This window comes from Sander vitreus, chromosome 11, assembly GCF_031162955.1.
Source record: "Sander vitreus isolate 19-12246 chromosome 11, sanVit1, whole genome shotgun sequence".
NCBI classification, from domain to species: Eukaryota; Metazoa; Chordata; class Actinopteri; order Perciformes; family Percidae; genus Sander; species Sander vitreus.
Window position 1 is genome coordinate 6,993,782 of NC_135865.1, and position 23,228 is coordinate 7,017,009.

The following is a 23,228-nucleotide window of genomic DNA, read 5'->3' on the forward strand; positions in this document are numbered from 1 at the left end:
GAAATGATGCAGTAAGACCTACAGGTGGAGCCAGAGAGTCCAGCACAGAACCCAATCTCATTTTAATAAAGCTGTGTGACAGTAAGTCTGTGATTTCCTGGCCTGTCTGTATAATACTGTCTCACTTAGGAAGAACAATAGCCATATGTATGCTTTGTTAATGAAAATGCAGCTCTTAAACGTTACATTTTAAGACATATAAAGCTGACCTCAAGGCAAGTTCTTGAAAAAGTGTGAAAATGATCCTGATAGAGGTGATACACCTGAGGAAATCATTTCAAAGTATAGCATTCTAACGAAACTCTAACTTTTTTTCGCAGATTCGTTTTATATTCCCTTGGTAAATGTTATTATACTAGCCTGACAAGCCAGACCCACATCAAGATGTTGCAAATTACATTTGCTGCCGATAGGGTGCACCTATATGTCTAGGCTATTATACAAAAAAACTAGTTATAAACCCAATAAACCAAAACATTGGTTTCTGAGTTAAAGATTAACCATGATTTAACATTAGGTGATGTTGGAAATAGTCTGTAAATGAACAGGTGGGTTAGGCTTACATGTGAAAGTAATGGTACAATAGTTACAAAACGTGATAAGCAGGCTTTTCAAAAAAAAATTAATTTATGTGTTTAGGTTGTATTTATTCCTTAGTTTTTGTTCCCGTACAGTATGGAAATTGCAAATTTTCTTTTAAAATATACTGTATATATTCAATTGGTTATATAAAACTAGAGAAACATAAGGAATAGGTTTGTTAGAATACAAAAAAAATAAAAAAATGTTTGGACAGTTGGACACAAATACATATTCTAAATATATAGAAAACAATCAACACAGTGTGCTTGTATTCACTTTTATTTGTACAGGCTTGTTTATTGGAACACCAGTAAACTTTCAATTTTGCTTTCAAAACCAAAAGTGATTGTTAACCTGATATACACATGCATACGCAGACAGGCTCTTATTATTCCATGATTTCCTGGAACAGAGCAGGTACTTTCCAGCAGCCTCCCATGTACCACAAACTGTGTCAAATATTCAGTGAAATTACAAACTGCATAAGATATAGGCAAAAATGTGTTTCAACAACCTTCTCATTTTCCTTTCATTCTTTTGAGTTCTTGCATAACTATTCTGTAGTATGATAGAGATATGTTCAAGGCACTATATGGATCCCACTATTTATACCTTCATAACTTACCCATTTGATCATTACAGGTTGCTTGTAAACTAAGTTATTATATGACAAAATTATAAACCAAATGTCAAAAAAAGAAAAACATGAATTAGCTGATGATCCATAGCAAACACTTATTTATGTTAGGTGTATGTAAGCCAGTGTCAAATGTAAGGCATTTGTATTAAGTTAAGTCTCAGTGCATGGCTGTCACTTGAATGTAATCAAATATTCAGGATAAGCCTGGCTGTCATGGAAGATAACGAACATGGTGGGTCTGGCCACGTTGTCCACGACACTGTCGTACTTCTGAACGGAGACGGGGCCCTTGGCCGGCGGCATGATCATGTTTTGTTGTCCGGCGGTGAAATCCCCGGTTAGCACTCGACAGAGGTACATGCACTTCTCCCCAGTTTGATTCGGCTTGGAGTAGGTGTTTGAGGCAGAGTAACTAGCATTGACAGCAAAGTATGTGCCATTGCCATAACAAGCAGCTGAAAATGCAAAATGATAAGAGTTAATCTGTGAGGTAGTTGCTTTAATTTTCTTATTTGTTTTTCAACTGTAGTATTCTGAACTTCCATTAAAAGTCAACTGGGACGGTAACTTCTTTCTAAATATAGGTTTCTTGTAATTGTTCTAAAGCAACTGAGGTACGGTACGACCAAGCTGATTTTAAAATGTGCTAAATTGTGATGTAAAAACTACTAATCAATACTAAAAGGAATGGGCTGTGTCACACTGGAATTGTTAACAATTGTCGATACAGATTGAGGACATTTTCGGACTGAAAAATGTCCCATGTTTTCAACTTAAACTTCTCACCGTTCTTTCCTGCGTAACTCCGGTTGAAGCCGTGCTCGTTGATGTGGTCCACCGTGCTGTGGCAGGTGCCGTGGAAGAGACGCCTCTCGTTGTTCTGATGATTGTTTCTCTGCTCCATGTCACGCTTCTTGATCTGTAGGCTCTTCCACAATACAGGGTTCTGGATCCTCTCGATCTAAGAGGAGGGAAGAGTACATTATTGAGAGTCCGAGTTTCATGTCTATTACATTATCTGCTTGCCCTGTATAATGGATTTTTAATATTTAAAAAAATAAATAAAATAGATGTATTGTCAATGTCAATTTATTTATATAGCTTGTTTAAAAACAACTGGGTTAACCAAAGTGCTTTACAAGGTAAAAACAACAATTGAATACAGAGTACATCACAAGGTGTATTAACTCCACCTGATGGGTCATTTGATGTAGATTTGAAAAATAAAACATGAATAATTACATACAATGAGTCCATGGTAAATGCAGTCTACCTTAATAACGTTTTGTGGGCATGTGGCCCGGAACAGATTCAGGACTTCAGTGTGCTCCGTGGTCCCGGCCGTGATGGTGACAGCCTGACACGAGGTGTTGGCTGGCATTGCATCCCAGAACTCAGGCAGGTCTTCATCTAGTGGCATAATAAACCATTTCATTTTTGGTGCAACAATTTATTATTATTATATATATATATATATATTTTTTCAAACAAATAACAATATATATATAATAACTATATATACAGGGTTCACTCATTTCTGGTTTAATTGCACTTTATATTGTCTGCATAATGAAGACATGATCAGTTTCCCCTGTGTTATTGTGGATGTTAGGCAGGACACAGAAGCACGGTTGCAACAAATAACATGTTTCTACTTATCAGAGGACACAGGTAAGATACCTTTTAGTTTGTCAATGCGCTTTATCTGCAGCGTGCGTCCCTGGTTATCAGTGGCAGGTCCCTTTGGCATGGTGACTGTGTAGTCTTGACCCTGGACTGTAACTTTTACATTTGGTAGCTGCTTTTCCATTGCTTGCTCAAGCTTGAAGTTGCCCATTGAATCAAAGCTCTGAAACTGTTGCCCCTGCTGCAGGTACTGCCATTCTGCCACTGTGCCCGCCAGCTCCACCTTCTTCTTCAGCTCCTCCTCATCTCTCGCCACCCTCAGCATCTTATGGATCTCATGGCTGGCTTTGAGCACGTCCTTGCTGAGCCCCTCGATGGTGACTGAGGCCTGGGCCATCTTGCTGTCAATCTTTATTGTCACGCCCATTTTATTCTGGATATCAACAATGCGCTGGTGGTCAGCATTAGAGAAGCTAAGGATGGAGTTGTCTTGAATGCACATGCTTTGTTGCTCTTTGGATATTAGGTCGTTGATCCACTGCTTGGCGGAGTCTACTTTTGCCTGTGACTCACCGCAGATGTGGAAGACAGCAGGGTCCACTTTCAGAGCCTCAATGACAAAATCCTCTTCTTTCTTTGGCTTGTCAACACTTCCACTAATAAATAACGCTGCAAGATCAAAATCAGAAAGTAACATTTAAAAGTGATTATGAATTGAAGAATATGAACACCAAAATGATTCTCTTCACTGTTCTTACATTTGATTTTGGCGCCAATGTTTACCAAGAACCCTCCTGTTCCTTTCGGGTCAGTGGCTTCTCTTTGTTGCATACTGTTGCAGAACTCTTTTAGCATGGGTGGCTGGAAAATAACTATCCGAATTGTCTTCAGGGGGCCGGATGGGTATTGGCTCAAGACATCAACCACTGCATCCAACATGGCGTCTGCCACTTGTCTTGCCTGAACATTGCCTTGACCTGAAAGGGTACAGCATTAATTACTTTTGCTACTAATGTGCAGCAGCCCCAAAAGGCACTATCCAAAAAAATAAAAAAAAGACTGTATAAAACACATTGAAGAAGCTGTAATTTCTGAGTTTTATACGTGTACGCACACCCATCAACCGAGATAGAGTTAAAGATACATGTCAAGACTTGACAAATGATAAACGCCACATCCTGTGAATAAATCTCACCTGTGCCAATGGCAGGAAATGAGACAGAAGTGTGGGAGTTTTTCACACACATTTGGAGTGCATCTTTCACAACCTTGTTGATTTTTACTGGGTCCGTCTGTCCAACTAGGTGGAGGATCTTCTTACACTTGAGGTTGCCTGGCTGGGTTATTATCATGCCTGTGTTGGGCTGGGCACCTAAAGGTGTAGACAGTGGATTTGAATGCTTTTGAACCTTGACAACTGTGTGTGTGTGTGTGTGTGTGTGTGTGTGTGTGTGTGTGTGTGTGTGTGTGTGTGTGTGTGTGTGTGTGTGTGTGTGTGTGTGTGTGTGTGTGTGTGTGTGTATTTAGGCCATACTCAGTTATGATTACAGAATTGGCTTAATAATTAACTCTTTATCCATGTCATTAAAGTACCAAGCAAGAAGATTATTATACTGTGTCAGTATACGGTGTCAACTCGTTGAGTAAATGTTTCCTTACTGAGGGTTTGGCATTCTGCATCAACAGCCTGACCAGCTGCATCCATAATGGCCTTCGATACTCCTAGAAGAAAGAAAGACAAACACAATATCATATAGAAAATCAATATAAAATATATATATATAAATATAAAAACAAACAGGATTATGTGTGGGATTCAGGAGTCCAATATGTATTCAGGTGTCAAATATGTTGCCTTGTAGTGGATAGTACTTTTAAGGTATCCTACCTCTAAAGTACTCTCCACTACATGTACATATTCATTTTAAATCTAAAAAAAATCTGAAATTATAATTGCTTTTGCATTGTTGAAACAAGGCTAAGCTATCATTTACCTGACTTAAGAGAGAAGGTTTCATTGGTGGAGTTGACGATGACATTGGTGGTCTCCTTGGTTATGTCTCCCGTGACAACCTGTACGGCCACACTTCCCATTGTGGTCTCATGCATTCCTGAGCTCGAGACAACTTTAGAGAAGGGACCTTGAGGCAGTAGACATAGGAAAAGAATTAACAGTGGTGCCCCTTAAATAAAGCTTTTTTTGTTGAAACACAAACCCTATTCAGTATTGTTGAAATTACAAATTAGCTTATCGACACAAATTGCATAACTTCATCATTACTATTTAAATCATTTAATTACATTTTTTTTGTTTTTTTCAGTTTCAGCTTTATAAATGCTAAGATCTGCTTGCTATTCTGAATATCATTACAAAATAATTTTTTTTTTTTGTTGGGTGTATAGATACACTACGAAGTGTTTCAGTCAATAATTATATGTTATTTTTTTCCTTACACATTTCTAAATACAGCATTATATTATAATTGCACGTTAAAATGTTGCAACAATGTCGCCTACCTGTACTTTGTTGGGAAGTCGTGGGCAACGGACCAACTGAGGCACCGGGGAACTTCTTCGTAAATTCATCACTAAAAACCTGGAGACAGAAGCACAGAGTTATTATTAATGGTTCATACTTTATTTATGGTTGGCATTTTTCAATACATTTGTCTCCGTTTCGGTATTAATTGTTTATTCTTATTTATGTTTAATGTGTTTGTTTGTATGTATGCACCCGATCACCAAAGCTAATTCCATGTACTGTAGTTCCAGTAGTGTGGCAATAAACTGCTTTCCAATTCCAATTTTCCGATTCTGATTTACCTCTCCACATAGTAGTTTACATAAGTGGCGGGGTCCGGGATTCACAGGAAATGATGCATGTAATCCAGCGTTACTGTTTTGTAAATTGTATCTTATTAATAACAGCCTCGCTGTTTATTGTTCACTATTGTGTTGTGAAAGTAACCTTGCACTTGATGACTGCAACTCTGCTCACTCTGCTGATCTAGAAACTGGTACAACTTTTATATTTAAATCACACCGCTGAACTTTGTCCAAGTGTGTTCTTTACACACTCAATTTTCCACGACAGTGTCACCAAATTAATCAGGAGGAAAAATTTGAAATTAATATTTGAAATTAATCTAATTTTAAACTTTATTTTAGTACTGGGGGCATGGAAGTACTACAAAGCTTGTTTTTCTTTCCTTACCTGGATAGTCTGTGCATCTTGTGAGTATAGGATGATCACGATCTTCTTCAAGTGCTTAGGTTGTTTCTTACTGCTAAACGCTAAGATTTCGTCCACCATCAATGATGCTGCAAGGTCTTTTGGGAAACCCAAGTTTCCAGTGCCGATAGCAGGGAAGGATATGGAGGTCAGACCACCCTCCTCTGCCTTGCCCAGGCAACCCTTGTAAATGCCACTCAAGGTCTGGAAGGCAAAACATAAATGCTATTAATATCTAGGTAAAATGTATCGAAACAACCCCGGCAACAAAGATATGACTTGTGGCCACAAACAGAGCAGACAATAAAACTGAAGGCAATCTGTGTTACACAAATTAGCTAGATAATGTTTTACATGACATGCAGAGAAAGGTAAGAGAAAGAAAATGTAGGCCTTTCAGACCTTTCATCAAATTCCGATCATAGAGTCATTTAACCCTAAATGTACTGTACATGATCTAACACTTTACCTTGTCAGCTGTGCCTTGTCCCTTGTCCCAATGAGGTGCAACTACATGAAACACCTTTTTGCTCTTCAGCTTGCAGCCATCAGTAACAATGATCTCACCGACATCTCCAGTGGCATTATTTGCATTTACCAACTGCTGAAGTTTGGGTCCAGCCACAGCCAGGATGGCACTGGAAACTGCCCCTCTGTTCAGTGCAAGATCTTCAAATACAGTATTCACCGTCACCTCCGTCTAAGAATGTGTAAACAAAATGTTATCAGTTGCATCATCTTCCTTTTACAACATCTTAATTATTTAATAGAAGAGTCAAGAATCCGGGCTGTAAGAATCGTTCAGAAAAGAATCATTCAAGCCCCATAAGACTACATTCAATAATGGGGATACTTAGGAGCTAGAGGATAGACTCAGTAGTTAAATGCTACACACTCTAAGTAGGTAGTCCCTCTGTAGGAATGTTTCACTCCTAAACTAATTGCTGGAAATTGAAATTACCGTGGCATTCTCAATATTTCCTTTAGTGAGAGTGATGTCCAAGCCCTCTTTGGTCTGCACTTGACCCAAGCAGTTTGGGTCGGATCCAGCATGTTTCACAGGGGACAACTTGGTGGTCTTGGTAGGTAGAGTTTGTTGAGAAAGACTGACACCATGATTTCCAAACTCCTGTCTGACAGCTGCCTCTATAGCCTGAACAGTACTGTCGTCATTGTTCACCAAATGGATCTTCTTCAGGGCGTTGTCGTCATACTCATCACAGTATTCCTTCACTGCTTTGACGATGGTGACTGCACACAAATTGAGAGGAAAGCCTAGGTTCCTGCTGATGGCGGGCAGAGCCAGAGAGACGCAGCCGTGCTTTGCAGCAAGTTCTAAGCTTCCCTTAACAGTTCTTTTCAACTGAGCCAAAGGCTTCTGGGGATGTGCTTGATCAAACTGGGGTCCCACTGCATGGATGACCTTTTTGCAGCAAAGCTGCCCGCCTGCATCAGTTATGACACTATCTCCAGGCTTAAGCTGTCCATTCAAGTTAATTATTTTGTCACATATATTCTGCAACTGAGGGCCAGCAGCATTAAGAAGTGCTAGTGAAAGACCACCCTTATGTTGCAAGTCCTGATTAGAAGCATTGACAACTGCATGCACGGGGTAGCTGCACATATCTGCCTTGCAAACGGCTATTTCCACTCCATCAAGTGTCTGAAGCTGATACACAGGCTTTGGTACGTGTCTATGGGCCAAGTTGTCCTGTCCACCACTAGTCTCATCAACCAGCTGGACCAGGCAGCCAGTTTCATGAAAGAGTGAGGAAACATACATGGCTTCTTTATCCTGGAAGAACTTCTTCCCTCCAGGCATGGGGACTTTTAATGTTTCAAAGAACACAGAAGAGACCAGATTTTCAACCAAGATCTTGCACTCTGCGACATCAACTCTAGAACCACTGAGACAGATGGCCTCCTTTTGGTAAGACACCGTAACGTTTTCTGCCACTTGATCCAACCAAGATGTTTTATGTTTTTTAATGTATTGAACTACGGCGTCGGCCTTGACCGCAACGCTTTCTTCAACTTGAGCATTCTGAGTCAAGAAGTCATCAAGTTCACTGCTAACTGTTATGACCCTATCCTTGTGGCCAGACACCACGACTTGTTGCCCAGTGGTGTTGATTAGAATTCTCCTGCATGACTTATCGTCAGCATTCTCTAATTGACTGACCAGGTCCTTCCACTCTGGCTTCTCCAGGACATTAATGTCTTCAACATCAGTGTATTGAGATATTAGCAGCCTCCCCAGGTGGTCTTCAGCATCCTTCAGATCTCTGTCGGAAGAAGCAAGGAGCTGCACCCTGTGTGCATTGATCTCAAATGCTGCATTTATTCCATTGGATATAAGGAGGTCATTTGTAAGCTCCTCTTGTTCTTCCTCCTTCAACAAGTCAAGCACATATTTATCTATTTCTAAATGCTGTCGTTTTAAGGAAAACATTGCATCATATATGACTTTGTTTGCTGCCCATATCTCTTCCTTAAAGCCAGTTACTAACAAGTGCGGACTCTCTTTCCTAAATGACATTTTGAGTTCTGGGTACACGTGTAGCAGCTTGTCCTGAAGACCGTCTTGACACAGGATGTGGAAAATCGACGGCGACACTTTGATCTCTTGGGTCACGCTCAATGTCTCCCTCTTCACCCTTTTGGCAATCTCGTTTACTAGTTCACAAAGAGTTCGCTCTAGTCTGCTGACATCAGCCACAAAACCAACCACTGATAAGACACCACTGACTTTATCAGGCACTACAACCACATCCTCATTCAGTAGCATCTGTCTGATCTTCCCCTCAGCCTCTTCCCATGCTGTCTCTGGCTCTGGTCGAAGCTTCAGGGATTTGAATTTTGACAGAGCTTGTGCAAAGGCTGAGTTTACAGTGTCACCCCACTCTTTGATGATGGCTTTGGCATTCTGTTGCTGTAGTAGTGAAGATACGGGGCTCAGGCACACAGTAGATTGGGTGAGGTTTACGCTGCAGAAGTATTTTGCCAATTGACTATGAATGCTCTCTGCTGCCGATTGATTGTCATTTAGGTATCTCCAGACAGCTTTGTCAATGGGTTCCGAGACAGCAGCAGGAAGTTTAAGTGAAGGCTTATCTTTGCCATAAAGGGCCGTTCCCAAAGATATATAAAATGGATACACTTTGATCTCTTCCTGCTTGATGTGATGCTTCTTCTTCATGATTTTCTGAACAGCTATGGGGGAAAAAATTCCAATCAATTGTTACATTGCCGAATTTACTAGAATTCATATAAAAAGTGGCAATTTCTGATGACATACAGTAGAATATTTAATGTGTACTGTAATTTGCATTACCTTTAAGGTCTTTAAAGATGATGAAGAGAGTCTGCTCTGCTTCATTAAGCACGACTTTTTCCACATCCCCACCTGCATTCTCAAAATAAAGGCGGAGGAGATCTTCACTAATATTTCGTATGTCTTCAACTACAACTTGCTCTGTGAGTTCAAGAGGCCGGACTGATAGTCCGTTCTTAGCGAACGTCCTGTTTTTGGGGCATCTTGTCACGAAATCCGTGTTTTCTGTGAGATAGTAATAAAAAAGGTAAGGTAGTTAGGCAATAACACTTTTATAAAACACAAAAAATAAACAGCTCTTTGTGCTTTCTTAGAAAAAAGCATCAGCCTTGTGGGGACCTTTCTATAAGAGAAGTCAAGTTTTTATGAGCTATTGTGAAAATGTTGTTTGTATCTCAAGCACATGCAGAAGGAAAACACATGCATGCACCTGTACCAGCAGGTGACATGATTCACAATCCTGCGGATGTTTTCACACTAATCCACTGATAGACAGACAGCAGCAGTAATGAGCCAAGGAACACAACAATGTGCCAACAAATGAAGGGAAAAAGAAGACTGCTAGCATGCAAATGTAATAGTAAACTGATGCTTTTGAATTATTAAAAAAACATAGCTATGCTAATACTTTAAGAGGGGGAAATATATATCAAATTTGTTTTCAAGATACAATGATTCACACATAGGCCTGTAACAATTATTACATAATTGTCAATTTTTTTTTTACATAATCGCCATTTCTTTGTTCAACTGCAATTAATGGATAACATTAGCTAAGGTCTTGAGGCTTATGACTGATAATTGTTGACTTTGTTTAGATGTGCCAAATTGTATTTATATATAAGTCATTATTGGTCGGACTCTATATTTTTATTATTATTTCAATTTTTAGTTGTTGGCACACCCAATACACGTTCATAGCAACAAAATGACAAGGTTAGTAAAAATGTTTTATGATAATAACGAGGCGTGGTTTACTTTATAGGCTGTGTACTTGTGTTATTACATCATCTGGGTCACATAACAGGGATATAACCAAAAGATGTATTCTGGAATTCATTCAAAACTTTCATTTGTTTTTAAAAAAGTAATAAATGAATTAATATTTTTAAATTTGACTGAAAGAGACAATTATATTGTTAATCGCATATATTTCTGTGACAATTAATTGTACAGCAAAATTTGGAATTGTTACAGCTCTATTCACACAATGCATTTTGGTGAAAAACACTGAATTTAAACATAACTTTATTTACAAGAAAAATCACTAAAAAGGTACTTAAAATTTTCATAAAAAGTACATCAATTTGTCAGGTTCTATTGCATTGCTGATGAATAAGTGTAAATTCTGGCATATATATGGCACGTGACTTTTCTGCTGGCAAACAGCAGGAATGTTATATTGGCTACTAGTATTTACGACGAGGACACCTCTATGTTCTTTATCTGTGCTGCTCATTTGTGGTCTATAAAACTGCAGGAATCAGGTCATTTCTCACCACTTGCTGAAAGTAATTTGTGTGGGATTAATCTCATACAATTTATTTTTTGCAGCAAAAGCAGTTTTGTGTTATTTCCTAATAAAAAAATCACCAGAGGGATGCTGGAGATTATACAAGTGCATCTGTGATTGTCTGTAAAATGAAAACCTCAGCATAAATTAATCTTTTTGGAACTATTGTATGATCACACACGCAAACAAACACACACACACACACACACACACACACACACACACACACACACACACACACACAAAAGTACCTTTTCCACTCTGGAAAGTCACCACAGCAGAGGCGATGCCAGGAATGACTTCCAAAGTGAAGCTTTGGCTGGCAGATGGAGAGTCAGGATCCTTTAAAATGTTCTCCACCAGCATCTCCAAAAACTCCTGGTTCAAGTTCTTCGGAATATTTTCTATAACAGCCGAAGTGGAGCAAAGCTCTTCGTCTGCTGCCTCATCTTCTCTGCCTTTCACCTCTGAGTGAACGACCGCAGGTGTGCCTTCATCGGCGCTCGACTGCTTGTTGATCACAGCAACATCCGCTGTTAATGAGACATGAAGGTTAAGTGACTGAACACACAGTTATTAATGAGGTTAGATCATTTAACACTAAATAACAGCCAACCATGAAGGAAATCACTATTTATCCCAAGTGTTTCTCCATGTTTGATTTATTTAGGTGGCCACTCAAAGATATTTAATTTTTTTTTATTTTATATTTAATTAAATTTGAAGTGATGCTTACTAGGTCAGTTAAGGATTTAATTTGCAGCCTGTGACAGGTGCCACCCTGGTAATATAATCTTGCTTTTCAGTGTTGATAAATATACATAGTTGTTATCTGTGTATCATTTTCTGAAAAAAAGATGTGAAGCCTGTCTTAAACCAGACTGTAAAATTATCAAATTGTCATAAAGCACAGTACTTGTGTTTTTGCATGTCAGTATAGCCCATAGACTGTTAATATTAATGGACAAAGCATCCGGTTCGGCGAAGTACTGCAAATGCGGAAGTACCTGCATTCTATCTGAATTCCAGCAGGGGGCGACACGTGAGGATGCAAAAAGAGTTTGGTTTCTGTAGAAGTCTATGAGAAAGTGACCCACTTCTCACTTGATTTATTACCTCATTAAACATTTTCATAATGAGTTTATGGTCTCAATCGCTAGTTTCAAGTCTTCTGCAACACAGAATTATGTTAATTTTTTGAATTATTGTCTCGTTGATTTTAAAATCGACGATAAAGCAAGGGGTGTTTTAGGGCATGGCTATGATGTGATTGACAGTTTGCGGCCTGTCTTATATGTAATATAACTATGGGACAAAGATATATTTAAAACCTAGCAAAGCTAAATTTAACCTTGAATTATGTAGGATGTAATTATTATCTTTCAGCAGCAGTTGCATCCAGATTGCCAGTGAAAGTGTGTAACGTAACGTAGAGTGTAAGCAGCGTTGCCAACTCTCAGCTAACGTCACAATCAGATACCGCCCAACAGTCTATGGCTCCTCCCTCACGTCTAAAATCGTCACATCCGCAACAAAGATGGCTGCGCCCCTAACGGCAAACTCGACGACTCATAGCAGATCTCCACAAACCAATGGGTGACGTCATACATGCTCTGTCCATTCATATTTACAGTCAATGGTATAACCTAATTGCTAGTAGGAGTCGTGTGCACCCGGTCAACACTGACTGGAGGAAAGGAGGGGAGTGGTTTAACAGCCATTTTAGGTAATTAACTGTGACTTAAAACAAGTCAGACACTGCTTGGCTGTCGTAATTTATTTTCATGTTATTGATCTTTACATTACATTACAACCAACTACTCAAACACAATCTAACTGAGCAATAAAAAAAAAAGGGTGAAAGAGAGAGTGCGAGAGATGGCGCTAGAGAGAGCAGGAAAGAACAAGTGGAGAACCATGCAGAGGTAATTGAAACTGAAACTAACTGTATTTGTGCCTATGTAATATATGTGTGTGAAAGTCTGTGGCTAAGTAATAAACAGGGGTAAACAAGTGCCCAAATGGTTCAAAGACCAGTATGAAAGTGTGCAGAATGTTTGTTTTTTTTTAAAGTGAAGCTATCAGTGGAGTTTTTTAATGCATGATTAGAAATCATCAGAAACATTTAAAAAAAAAGTTGATTAACAGCAATACGTTAACAAGCGATCATTAAGAACAATCAAACCTGGAAGACAAACAAAAGCCACATTGAGAATAGGTTTATGTAAAGATGGTGGCTTCTTAAAGTGGCCATATTATGCTCATTTTCAGGTTCATAATTGTAATTTGAGATTGTATCAGAATAGGTTTACATGGTTTAATTTTCAAAAAACACCATATTTTTTGTTGTACTGCCCATTGCTGCAGCTCCTCTTTTCACCCTGTGTCAGGTCTCTGTTTTAGCTACAGAGTGAGACCTCTCAACTTCTGTAACATCTTTGATGGCAGTCGCATATGCGCATTTAAGTAGTTCTATACAATTTATTTTGTAGATTAGGGTGAATTTGTGTGTATTGTAGCAGTGTTTTGCCATTGAGAACGAGCTAGCATGCTAGCGCTAGCATGGTAACGGGTAGCCCCCTAGCACCCTCGTGAGCATGGATGTTTTTTTTTCAAAGTTTGTATGCGTGTGGAAGCACCAGAGACACAAAATAACACCCCAAATTCCAGAAAAAGTGATTTATTTCATAATATAGGCACTTTAAGTTTAGAAGGAAATGATGGTCTGGCAAACTCCCAGGTACTGTAAAGAAGTTTTTTTTTTTTCCCATGTACATTCAATTTCACCCTCTGCATTTGTTTAGCTGATGGCTTGTGATGTCTGTTTTCTTGGCTTTTATTACATTATTACCTGATAAATACATGGTTACATTTGCTACTGCTGATGTATTGTGCAACAATATGTGTCTGTTTAAGTATATTTTATGTTAATGTGTTTCTGAATGTGTCCTGCCTTCAGGTGAGCTGTTCAAAATATGCACAGCTTTCTACGTCAGTATCCGAAATGAGGGTGCTAGGGGGCTAACCGTTAGCATGCTAGCTTGTTCTCAATGGCAAAACACTGCTACAACACACACAAATTCACCCTAATCTACAAAACAAATTGTATAGAACTACTTACATGTCCCTGTTCTGCAGGTATTCCACGCAAAGTTGGAAGTGCGCCCTCGTTTAGAAGAAGTCTCCTGGCTAATCCTGCCTTGTACAGGCCAAAATTGGAGAAACTAGCTAGCTAGCAATTGTGATCTTACCTAGCTACTGCGCATGTGCGACTGCCAACAAAGATGTTACAGAAGTTGAGAGGTCTCACTCTGTAGCTAAAACAGAGACCTGAACACACAGGGTGAAAAGAGGATCAGCAGCAATGGGCAGTACAACAAAAAGATGTTTTTTTTTTAAATTAAACCATGTAAACCTATTCTGATACAATCTCAAATTACAATTATGAACCTGAAAATGAGCATAATATGGCCACTTTAAGAAACTACTGCAGTAACAACTACCCCATGTTGTTTCTGCTTTCTTCCGACCAACATGCAAATATATATCTATGGTGGCCCTGAGAGCTCAACATACAGCATACTGAAAAAAACATACAAATGGACACAGCATGGCGCAGCATTTTAGAAAAAGCAAAGCAAATACAGAAAAGGCACTGCAAAAAGTTTAAAACACAACAGAAAATGTTTCCAGGGGACACTAAAAAAGGATGCACATGGCTAGGAAACGCTTTGTAGATTATGAAGTTATAAAAGTCGGCAATCCGTCAGTGATATTGGAAAATGACATGAATTTTTTTTTTTTTTTGTATTGCGATGGCATGATTCAGATATTATTGCAGATATTTGCTATTAACTGTAAACTGCGTTAACTATCTGCGTTAGCCTTTGGCTTACTATTATAATATCTGAATCATGTAGTCATCATCTATGTATCACTTTTTAGTGTCCCCTGGAAACTGTTTCCGTTGTGCTGTGAGCTTCTTGCAGCGTGTTTCTCTATTTGCAGCACTTTTTCTAAATGCTGCGCATGTGGCGTTGAATTGGTGAAGGTGTTTCTTTATTTTTTTGTGTTGAATCTATTTGCATGTGTTTTCTTAATTTGCAGTGCGTTGAGCTTTCATGGCCAGAGATATCACTTATGAACACTCAAAACTGTACTTATTGATCTTAGAGACTACTAATTGAGAAGACATTTATTTCTGAGTTGAGGAATGCCTTCCTGTTTCACGTCAGTATGGTTTGAATGGTGGGCTGCAAAGTTTAAATGATCACAGAAAAGTGTTTGTTTAGTGCTGGTTATATCCAGATATATTTATAAAGATAACAGCGGTTAATAATTGAAACTAACTTTTTGCTCAGCACATACACAAACCAAATGATTAACTTGTTATTAGTAGACTATATCTTACCTATGGATAAAACGGACTGCTGTTTATGGAATTTTTGTATTCAAGCTACCATAAATTCCCTTAATCACATACTGTACTACATGAGAAGATGTGGGTGTATGTTTCTGTGTGTGAATCTGTTCAAGAAACAATCACATATCAAAGAATAAGTCAATATTGATATCTGATCTGAGTTAACAAAACTCACTGTTACAGAGTAAGACACATTTGTTTTAATGAGTACTTACATGTCTTGTTAAGTCCATCAGATGGAGCTTCCTGTATAGGATTGGAAAGGTATAAAAATTGAATGCCCTTTATTACATTTATAAATCACTCATGGCATCTTATGCAACCGGCACAATGCTCTAAATGTCAGCTGGTTTGAAATGGAATCGAACAAATGATCAGTTTTTGTGTCAAGGAGTAAGGCCTTTACACAATATCCTTCCCAAGTGTTTTGTGCTTCTGGTTTGGACCTCTATGATATCCAAACAGCAGGAACTGATAAGATTATTACATCTCAGAATGTATACCACCATCTTTGGTTTATGATTATTCACATGACTACAGTGAAATGGAAGCTGTACAAGGAACTATTCTCTTTTAGAGCTTGCCGCACACTGATAACAGTCCCATCAGATTCAGGGAAGGGAATAATCCCCAGACAGTGAGGAATAGAAACATAGCATTGCTATTTCATTTGAGGACAGAAGTGAATGTTACAGGAAACGATGGCAGATTTAACTTGCTTCGTGACCTCCCAATGTAGGCTCTTTTAACACCTAAATGACAACATAGCCTGCTCAGGTGGGGCCTCAAAGATAAACACATTTTTTGTACACTGACCTGCGTTGTTGTTGTTGTTGTTGTTGTTGTTGTTGTCTCATCGGTAGGTAAGCGAACTGTCAACTTTAACACGCCTTTATCCAAACTAATCTGATGCGCCTCTTTCCCCAAAACATTTCGCTGGTCTGTGGAAGAAAAAAAAAAACATTCAACCACTCTCAGTAAAGAAGTCGATTTATAAGTATCGAAACTTTACGTTTTAGACAAAGTAAAGGTTATTAAGCTACGGTCTAGTTTATCAGGCCAAACTTACCCTCCTCTCTGCGGAAGCGCAACACCGCTGTGCTGCTGCCATGTTCATACTCAACTTCACAGTCGCCACCGTTAGATTTCTTACTTTGAAAGTATTTTACTAATTTGTTTTTTAGTCTTGGTATGTTGTTTTCTTCGAGCTTCACGAGCAGAGCATACGAATATGCGTCGGCCATCGTGACTGATCCAACACTGTCTGTCCTGCTTTACTTTCAGTTTTGTTTCTTAGGAAATGAAACGGCGACTTGTGTTTTCGACATCGTCGTCGAGTGTTGCCATGAAGTGTTGACGCAGAATGGGCTGCAGCTAAAGACAGGACACAGGTAGACTATTTACTGGTCAAACCGCACCCTGTCTCACTGTTTCGCTTTCTGTATTTCCTCGGTACTTTCCAGCGTAGTGGGTGAGTATCTTAATATCTCAGCACAATGCACTTCCGTTAGTCTTTTAAATTTGTTGAAATTAATATAAGTGTCGAAATACATGTTGGACTTAAAGTATGGACTTAAACATGGCACAAAGCAGTTTGTTTTGTTGTCTCGTCAACACCGCATCAGCTCGCCCGCTCGCGCTGATAAAAAAAAATGGCGGTTTATTATACGTATCTAGCTATCTAAACCAAAAATGTTATGTAGTATTCTAACCTCTTTGTCTAAACTAGTTTGAAAAGTCATAATACATGTTTAAACGGTTAAACGAATACGTAGAATAGTACAGTATGTGTCTTTTGCACCTTTAGTAGTGCGGTGTCCATAACCTGTCAAAAATAAGAACTTACTTGATGTCAATATAATGCAAAGCAAACTAGATTTTTAAGTGCAGTGCAGCAACTCAAGTGAGACATCTCAGAAAACATAGTATTTTGGGCAAATGTTTTGTTTTCTCTTTCTAGTTTACAAATTTGACATGTTACAAAAAAAAACACACAATGACTTTCTTGTATACTAATTGCCAAGCAGCATTCCAAGCATGATAGTGCATATATTCTATTATTTTTGTAGTATTATGGCATGGGAACACATTTTGCTCGTGTTTTGAGACAGCTGATTGAGAGTGGGATACCCTTGTACATTGGTTACTGTCACTGTCTCCCTCTACTGGTGGGAGAGGAAAACAGCACTTATATCTGTCTGTCTTATATCTGCGTCTTGTTAAATTATTTCCCAATTCATCCAGAGTGCTCTCCAAGAGTGTGTGGCTGCAGACCTTCACTGTGGAGTCCCCTCTCCAATTCATAGTAACATATTTCAGACCTGATAACACTGTCAATAGCAGGGAATTAAGTTGTGTATTAAATGTTAAAATGATTATATACGTCCACAAAACTATGATACAGTTCACTATGCATTGGTGGGTTCCTGGTGCTGGGGCAACAGCTTACACAGTTCTCAATCAGCAAATAGCCTCAGCTGAAGATGTGATTCCCAGCTGGTCTAATATAAGCTACACACTTAGTGTATAGGGGAGAGTTTTTACCTGTGGAATGATACAGTGCCACTGAAAGAGCTATGGTGTGGTGAATAATAACCAATCAAATCATTTACGCAGATTTTATTAAATAAAGTATATGATGTTCTTCCAGTTTGACTGATAATCCTATTTTGTGCCTCACCCGCTCTTACTGTTTAAACATTTTAAAGACGCTGACAGTCATTTCTCGTCTTCTGCCATAGTTATTTCTTACATATTCAGCTCCATGTAAAGACATTAGACATGTAAAGTCATTGATTTGTGACTTTTTGTCTTGATTCACTTTAAAAGCGACATTTTCTAGTGGTGTGTATCAAATATATTAACCACATACTGGTGTCATTGTAAGATTTACTCACACAAAATTTTTTCCATAGCTCTGTTTAGGAACCATGGCCAGTAAATTAGATATTCCTCTTTATGGACCTTCGGTCACCATTGTGAGACGATGTGGATCTGCTCTGAGTGATGTCCTTCAAAGCAAATTTGGATGTGTGGCCACCATTGATGGTGTGGATTTTGAAAGAGGTCCGAGCACTGTGCAGCAGAGAAGTCCACCTGTTGTCCCAGAGAAGAGGTTTGCTGTTAAGCTACGTGGAGGTGTTCAGGTGTCTGTGTTGAAGGCCGATCTAACCATTTTCCCGGTGGATGCTGTTGTGAATGCTGCTAATGACCAGCTTCAGCATTATGGCGGCCTTGCTCTAGCTCTGTCCATTGCTGGGGGTCTACAAATCCAAAGAGACAGTGATGATTACATCAGCAGGCACGGTGGCTTGAAAACAGGAGATGCAATTGTCTGTGATGCTGGGTCCCTACCATGCAAGAAGATAATCCATGCTGTGGGCCCATGTCTATCAAAATATCCCTCGAAGTCAGATCTTTCAGGGGCTGAACGGCAGTTGGAGAGGGCCATCGAGAGTATTCTTGACAGAGTTAAGGAAAACCGTCTGCAGTCTGTTGCCATTCCAGCTATAAGCTCTGGTCTGTTCAACTACCCCCTGCCAGACTGTGCAAACACCATAGTGACAACTGTGAAACGCTACTATGAAACTCCTCGCTTTTCAGGACATCTTCCTAAAGATATCTTCCTTGTGAACAATGACGAGCCTACGGTCAAAGAAATGAATAGGGCCTGCCTTCAGATATTAACCAACAGCAGAACTAGAGGTGATGCCAAAACCTCGACACTGACTGTCCAGTTAGGAAATGTCCACCTGACACTGAAGAGGGGCAAAATTGAGGAACAGCAGGTAAGAATCTGTAATTTTTCTTCATCAATTTGCAAATTACTTACCTATTTTAACAATGTGGATGGCTGCTTGTGTAAAAAAAAAAATAATGCATTTTTTTATTATTTTGAGGAATATTTACCAATATGCTTTTACTCACATTTTTTGTCTGTTATGGTTGCTCAAAGCATCTTCACAAACATGCACCTAGCCTTGTCCATAGTTGGATTAACATGTAAAGTATTACAGATATGTATGGTGTAGTATGTTTGAATATGTGCCTCAGAGGGATTATTATAAGCTTCTGTAATATAGTCAATAGTCACAGTATGTACGTAGTACTTGTCGCAAACCGCATGCTTATCTTCCCTTGTACTAACTATGTTTTCTCTCAGACAGATGTCATCGTAAACACTGCATCAGCACAGCGAGACTTGACAATTGGTGAAATCTCCAAAGCTTTATTGCAGAGAGCTGGTCATGGAATACAACAAGAAATATCTAATGCCCCTATGACTGGATCTGTGATCATCACAAATGCCTACAAGCTGCAGTGTAAACAGGTGTATCATACTTTTTGCACTGGAAGTGGGAAAGACCCAGCAGTGCAGAGAGTGGCGCAGCAGGTACAGTATGAGTTAACTGTTATGGGGCATTTAAGTAAAGGGATAATATATAAAATGCGTTAATAGTCTGGTTTATCCCAAACTGTAAATAAATCAAATATACAGTAGATTAAATATTCACGTCTCAGAAATATTCTTTCACAGAGTAATTTTGTTTGGATTTGTGTTATTGATCAAGAGAGCACATATTCCAAGGAGCATTAAATTGCGCTCATTGCAAAACAAATATGCATTGGAAAAAGTACAACTGAAAGCCTGAATACTGAAAATGCACACTGTTAAGAAAGTAAATATTACTGTATATAAAGTAGGGATGTGATGAGACACCCAGTTCACGAGACAAGACACCAGATTGGGTTCACGAGATCGAGACAAGACGAGATTTTAACACTATTTTACAGAAAACTTAAAGAAATAAGACTGGGAAAAAAAGTCCTTTATTCAATCGGAAGTCACAAAATGAAAACCGAGCACTGAAAGGTTTTGCCACAAACTCAACTGACTGGCTTCTCTCCTGTATAACCAACAGTTACACCGTTACTTATTCCATATGTGTGGTGGAGAGAGTCTCTTCACTCAGAGAACCAAAGTTACAACATAACCAAGCGTTTTCTGGCAGTAGTCGAGACCAAATGTGTTGTACTTGAATTTGTCATTGTACAGTAGACAGAGAGAAATAAAGCTTATTTTACTATTGTTTCACATTGATTATGTTCTAAAGCACAAATAAATTACCATCAAACACTCAACAGATGATTTTTGTGAAGATAGATGCTCTTTTCTCCTCTGCATTTTAATAATTGCAGCACTAAACAAGGAAGTAGGCTAGTCTAGTATCGATTTATGACCATTATAGGACGAACGTAGAAGGGGGGGTGCGAGATCTCGTCACACCTCTAATATAAAGTGTTGACTGTATCATTTGTAATGTAATTTCTCTGTCCACTGATTTAATCATTTCAGAGTCTTTTCACGTCAGTATCAGAATGCTTATGGTTGGCAGACACACACAAAATCAAGTCAATCGCCTTTCCTGCCATCGGCACCGGATTCCTCAAGTTTGGTAAAAAAGAAGTTGCCCAGATCATGTCAAGTGCAGTGGCCGACTTCGCCCAAAAGGTCCAAAAGAAGTTGGAAGTTCACTTTGTCATATTTCCTTCTGACAACGACACATTCAAGGTTGTACTGCAACAATACAGTCATGATATTAGAATAATATTACCATAAATGCAAGTTAGTTATTTAGTAAATGTGAAATCTGTAATGTTTTAATTAAATAGCATTGTAATATCTTTCTGTTTGGTGGAATGTGGTTATGTTTTTACTCTAGTGTGAGACACTCCCTTACACCTGCTGAGAACTGTTGACCGGTTTGGTCCGGTCAGACAAGTTCAGTTGCCAATACTCTCTAACTTACTAACTCAAATGCCATTTATGCTTTGTGAATGTGTCTTATACAAAATTAATAAATACATTTATATGTATTAATGACCTTCTCTTTTTAGGCTTTTGAGGAACAATTCAGATATATCCAGCAAAAAGCATCTGATCCCAACTTTACACATGGTAACACAATATTACAGTTGTCATTTAATGTACACAAAGGTGTCTTTTGATGCAAGTACTTATGGGGATGATGGTTATGGAATGCATCATACTATCTAAAGCATTGCAGTGCAGAACACTAGTTATGATTTAAGAAACAAACTAAATCTACATTGTCTTTGTAGTGACATCTATGTCTGCATATGATTTGTCTTTATAGCAGAGGTTGCTATAGAAACCAGTAAAGCTAATCTAGGACAGCTAATGTTAAAAATGACCAGCATAGTGGGAATGCATGTTTGACCAAACCTATTGCTGAAATGGTTGAATATAACAGTGATCTTAAATTGCAGCAGTGGACGTAATGATGTCTTCTCGGCCAGCATTTGAGTACAGAGATGACTTCCATGGCGACAGAGCTCTCACTCCACAGATCAGCCTGAACAGCCTCTCTGATGAAACAACACATGAGGCTGAGCGATGGCTCAATGGCCTTCTCTTCCAATCCTCGGGCACTGTTGTTATCCGCAACAACTTCATCCAGCACTTCGGCGAGAAAGAACATTGCAACTATCCCGTCTAATCAAAGGAGGAGTTTCCATTGACGAGTCCTTTGAGAACGGTCGTGCTGGCATAACTGTAAAGGGGAATTCAACTGAAGATGTCGTATGCGCTGGGTTGCAGGTGGAGGCCATGCTCTGCAGCATCCAGAGGGAGTTTGTCAGAGAAGAAGAATGTGCCATGCTTTGTGCTCTGTTGACCAAGGATGTGTCCTTTGAAAGAAAGACAGTTGACTGCTCAAGCCCAGAGTTCTCAGAGAGATTATCTGCATTCAAAAAGCATGGGTTGCTTATATTGAAGGTACAGTATATGTAAATGCAACATGCTTGATGTTGTTGTCATTTAGTTCATGTCACAATTATGTTGTTAATGTCTTCATATGGTTTCTTGTATTTGCCTTAATCATGCTACACAGGCAGTTTCAAAGTGGACATATTCTTAAATTGGAGGAGTGTACGAACTTGTTTTAAATACTGTTAATCGTAATTAGCTACAAGTGTCTTGTTTTAAACCACTGTTTGACCGGTGAAATATTTTATTTTTAGGTGGACAAGGTGCAGAACCCTACACTGAAAGTGCTCTTTGCCATCAAGAAAAACCAGCTCTGCTGCTCGACTCCACAAACGATGTTTCAACGCATACCTGCACAGTTCTGTGAGATGGTTAGCCACATCGGATTCCATGCAGAGTACGCACCACCTGATGGTATGATAATGCTTCTAGGAATAGCATTTGATAATGCAAACAAATTCTTTTAATCTGTTAAATGACAATGTTCAAGGGGTCTTTAAATTGGAATGAGACTTACAGATACAGAACATTGTTAGAAAAGGAAAAATAACAAAGAAACAATACAGCTATTTTTCTTTTGTATCTTCCTCTCAATATAGAGCCAGCATATGGAGAGGGCATCTACTTTGCTGGCACAGTGGAGAAGGCCATGGAAGTGTGGAAGGGGCCAAAGGAGGAGTATCTGTACTTTGTGGAGGCCAATGTGCTGACAGGAAACTCCACCCCTGGTAAACCAGGTCTCATTCTGCCACCTGCTGTGGGGACAGATCCACTAATTCTGTACGACAGCGTGAGAGGAGGACGTGATATCTCGGTCATATTTAGTGGTTATCAAGCTCTGCCCACATACATTATCACCTGTAAGATAGTCTGAAGAGTGATTTCTTCACGGTTTCCTCTGGGTTTATTGTGTTGTACGGAACAAATACAAGTGTAGCAATGCTTACTGTACTAGAGGAAACTGAACAACAAGAAGTTAGATTCTTCTGAAAACAAGCTGATATGCATTCTTGATTTATGTAATTGCTATTAGAATAAAATGTCTTTTTGCATTACTCCTTAAAATCCTATAATGGAGGCCATTACTA

General features: G+C 39.0%; 2 protein-coding genes across 2 annotated transcripts; one reads left to right on the forward strand and one right to left on the reverse strand.

The window, feature by feature from the left end:
* Window positions 1-843: 843 nt before the first annotated feature.
* Window positions 844-16,697, reverse strand: parp14rs1 (poly(ADP-ribose) polymerase family member 14-related sequence 1). Its single transcript, XM_078263232.1, has 17 exons — window positions 16,420-16,697; window positions 16,167-16,291; window positions 15,566-15,596; window positions 11,179-11,460; window positions 9,415-9,639; window positions 7,042-9,293; window positions 6,550-6,780; window positions 6,063-6,284; window positions 5,366-5,444; window positions 4,843-4,989; window positions 4,508-4,570; window positions 4,044-4,220; window positions 3,607-3,825; window positions 2,903-3,517; window positions 2,496-2,632; window positions 2,009-2,183; window positions 844-1,677 (listed from the first exon to the last, which is right to left on the reverse strand). The coding sequence occupies exons 1-17, from the start codon at window positions 16,592-16,594 to the stop codon at window positions 1,394-1,396; spliced, it is 5,439 nt and encodes a 1,812-aa protein (XP_078119358.1). The 5' UTR covers window positions 16,595-16,697; the 3' UTR covers window positions 844-1,393.
* Window positions 16,698-16,715: 18 nt separating this feature from the next.
* LOC144526058 (protein mono-ADP-ribosyltransferase PARP9-like) lies at window positions 16,716-23,048 on the forward strand. Its single transcript, XM_078263234.1, is given in 9 exon segments — window positions 16,716-16,821; window positions 18,266-19,138; window positions 19,513-19,743; window positions 20,707-20,922; window positions 21,249-21,309; window positions 21,642-21,851; window positions 21,854-22,149; window positions 22,395-22,554; window positions 22,740-23,048. Coding segments are annotated over 8 exon segments (2,307 nt in total). The 5' UTR covers window positions 16,716-16,821; window positions 18,266-18,280; the 3' UTR covers window positions 23,015-23,048.
* The last annotated feature ends 180 nt before the right edge of the window (window positions 23,049-23,228 follow it).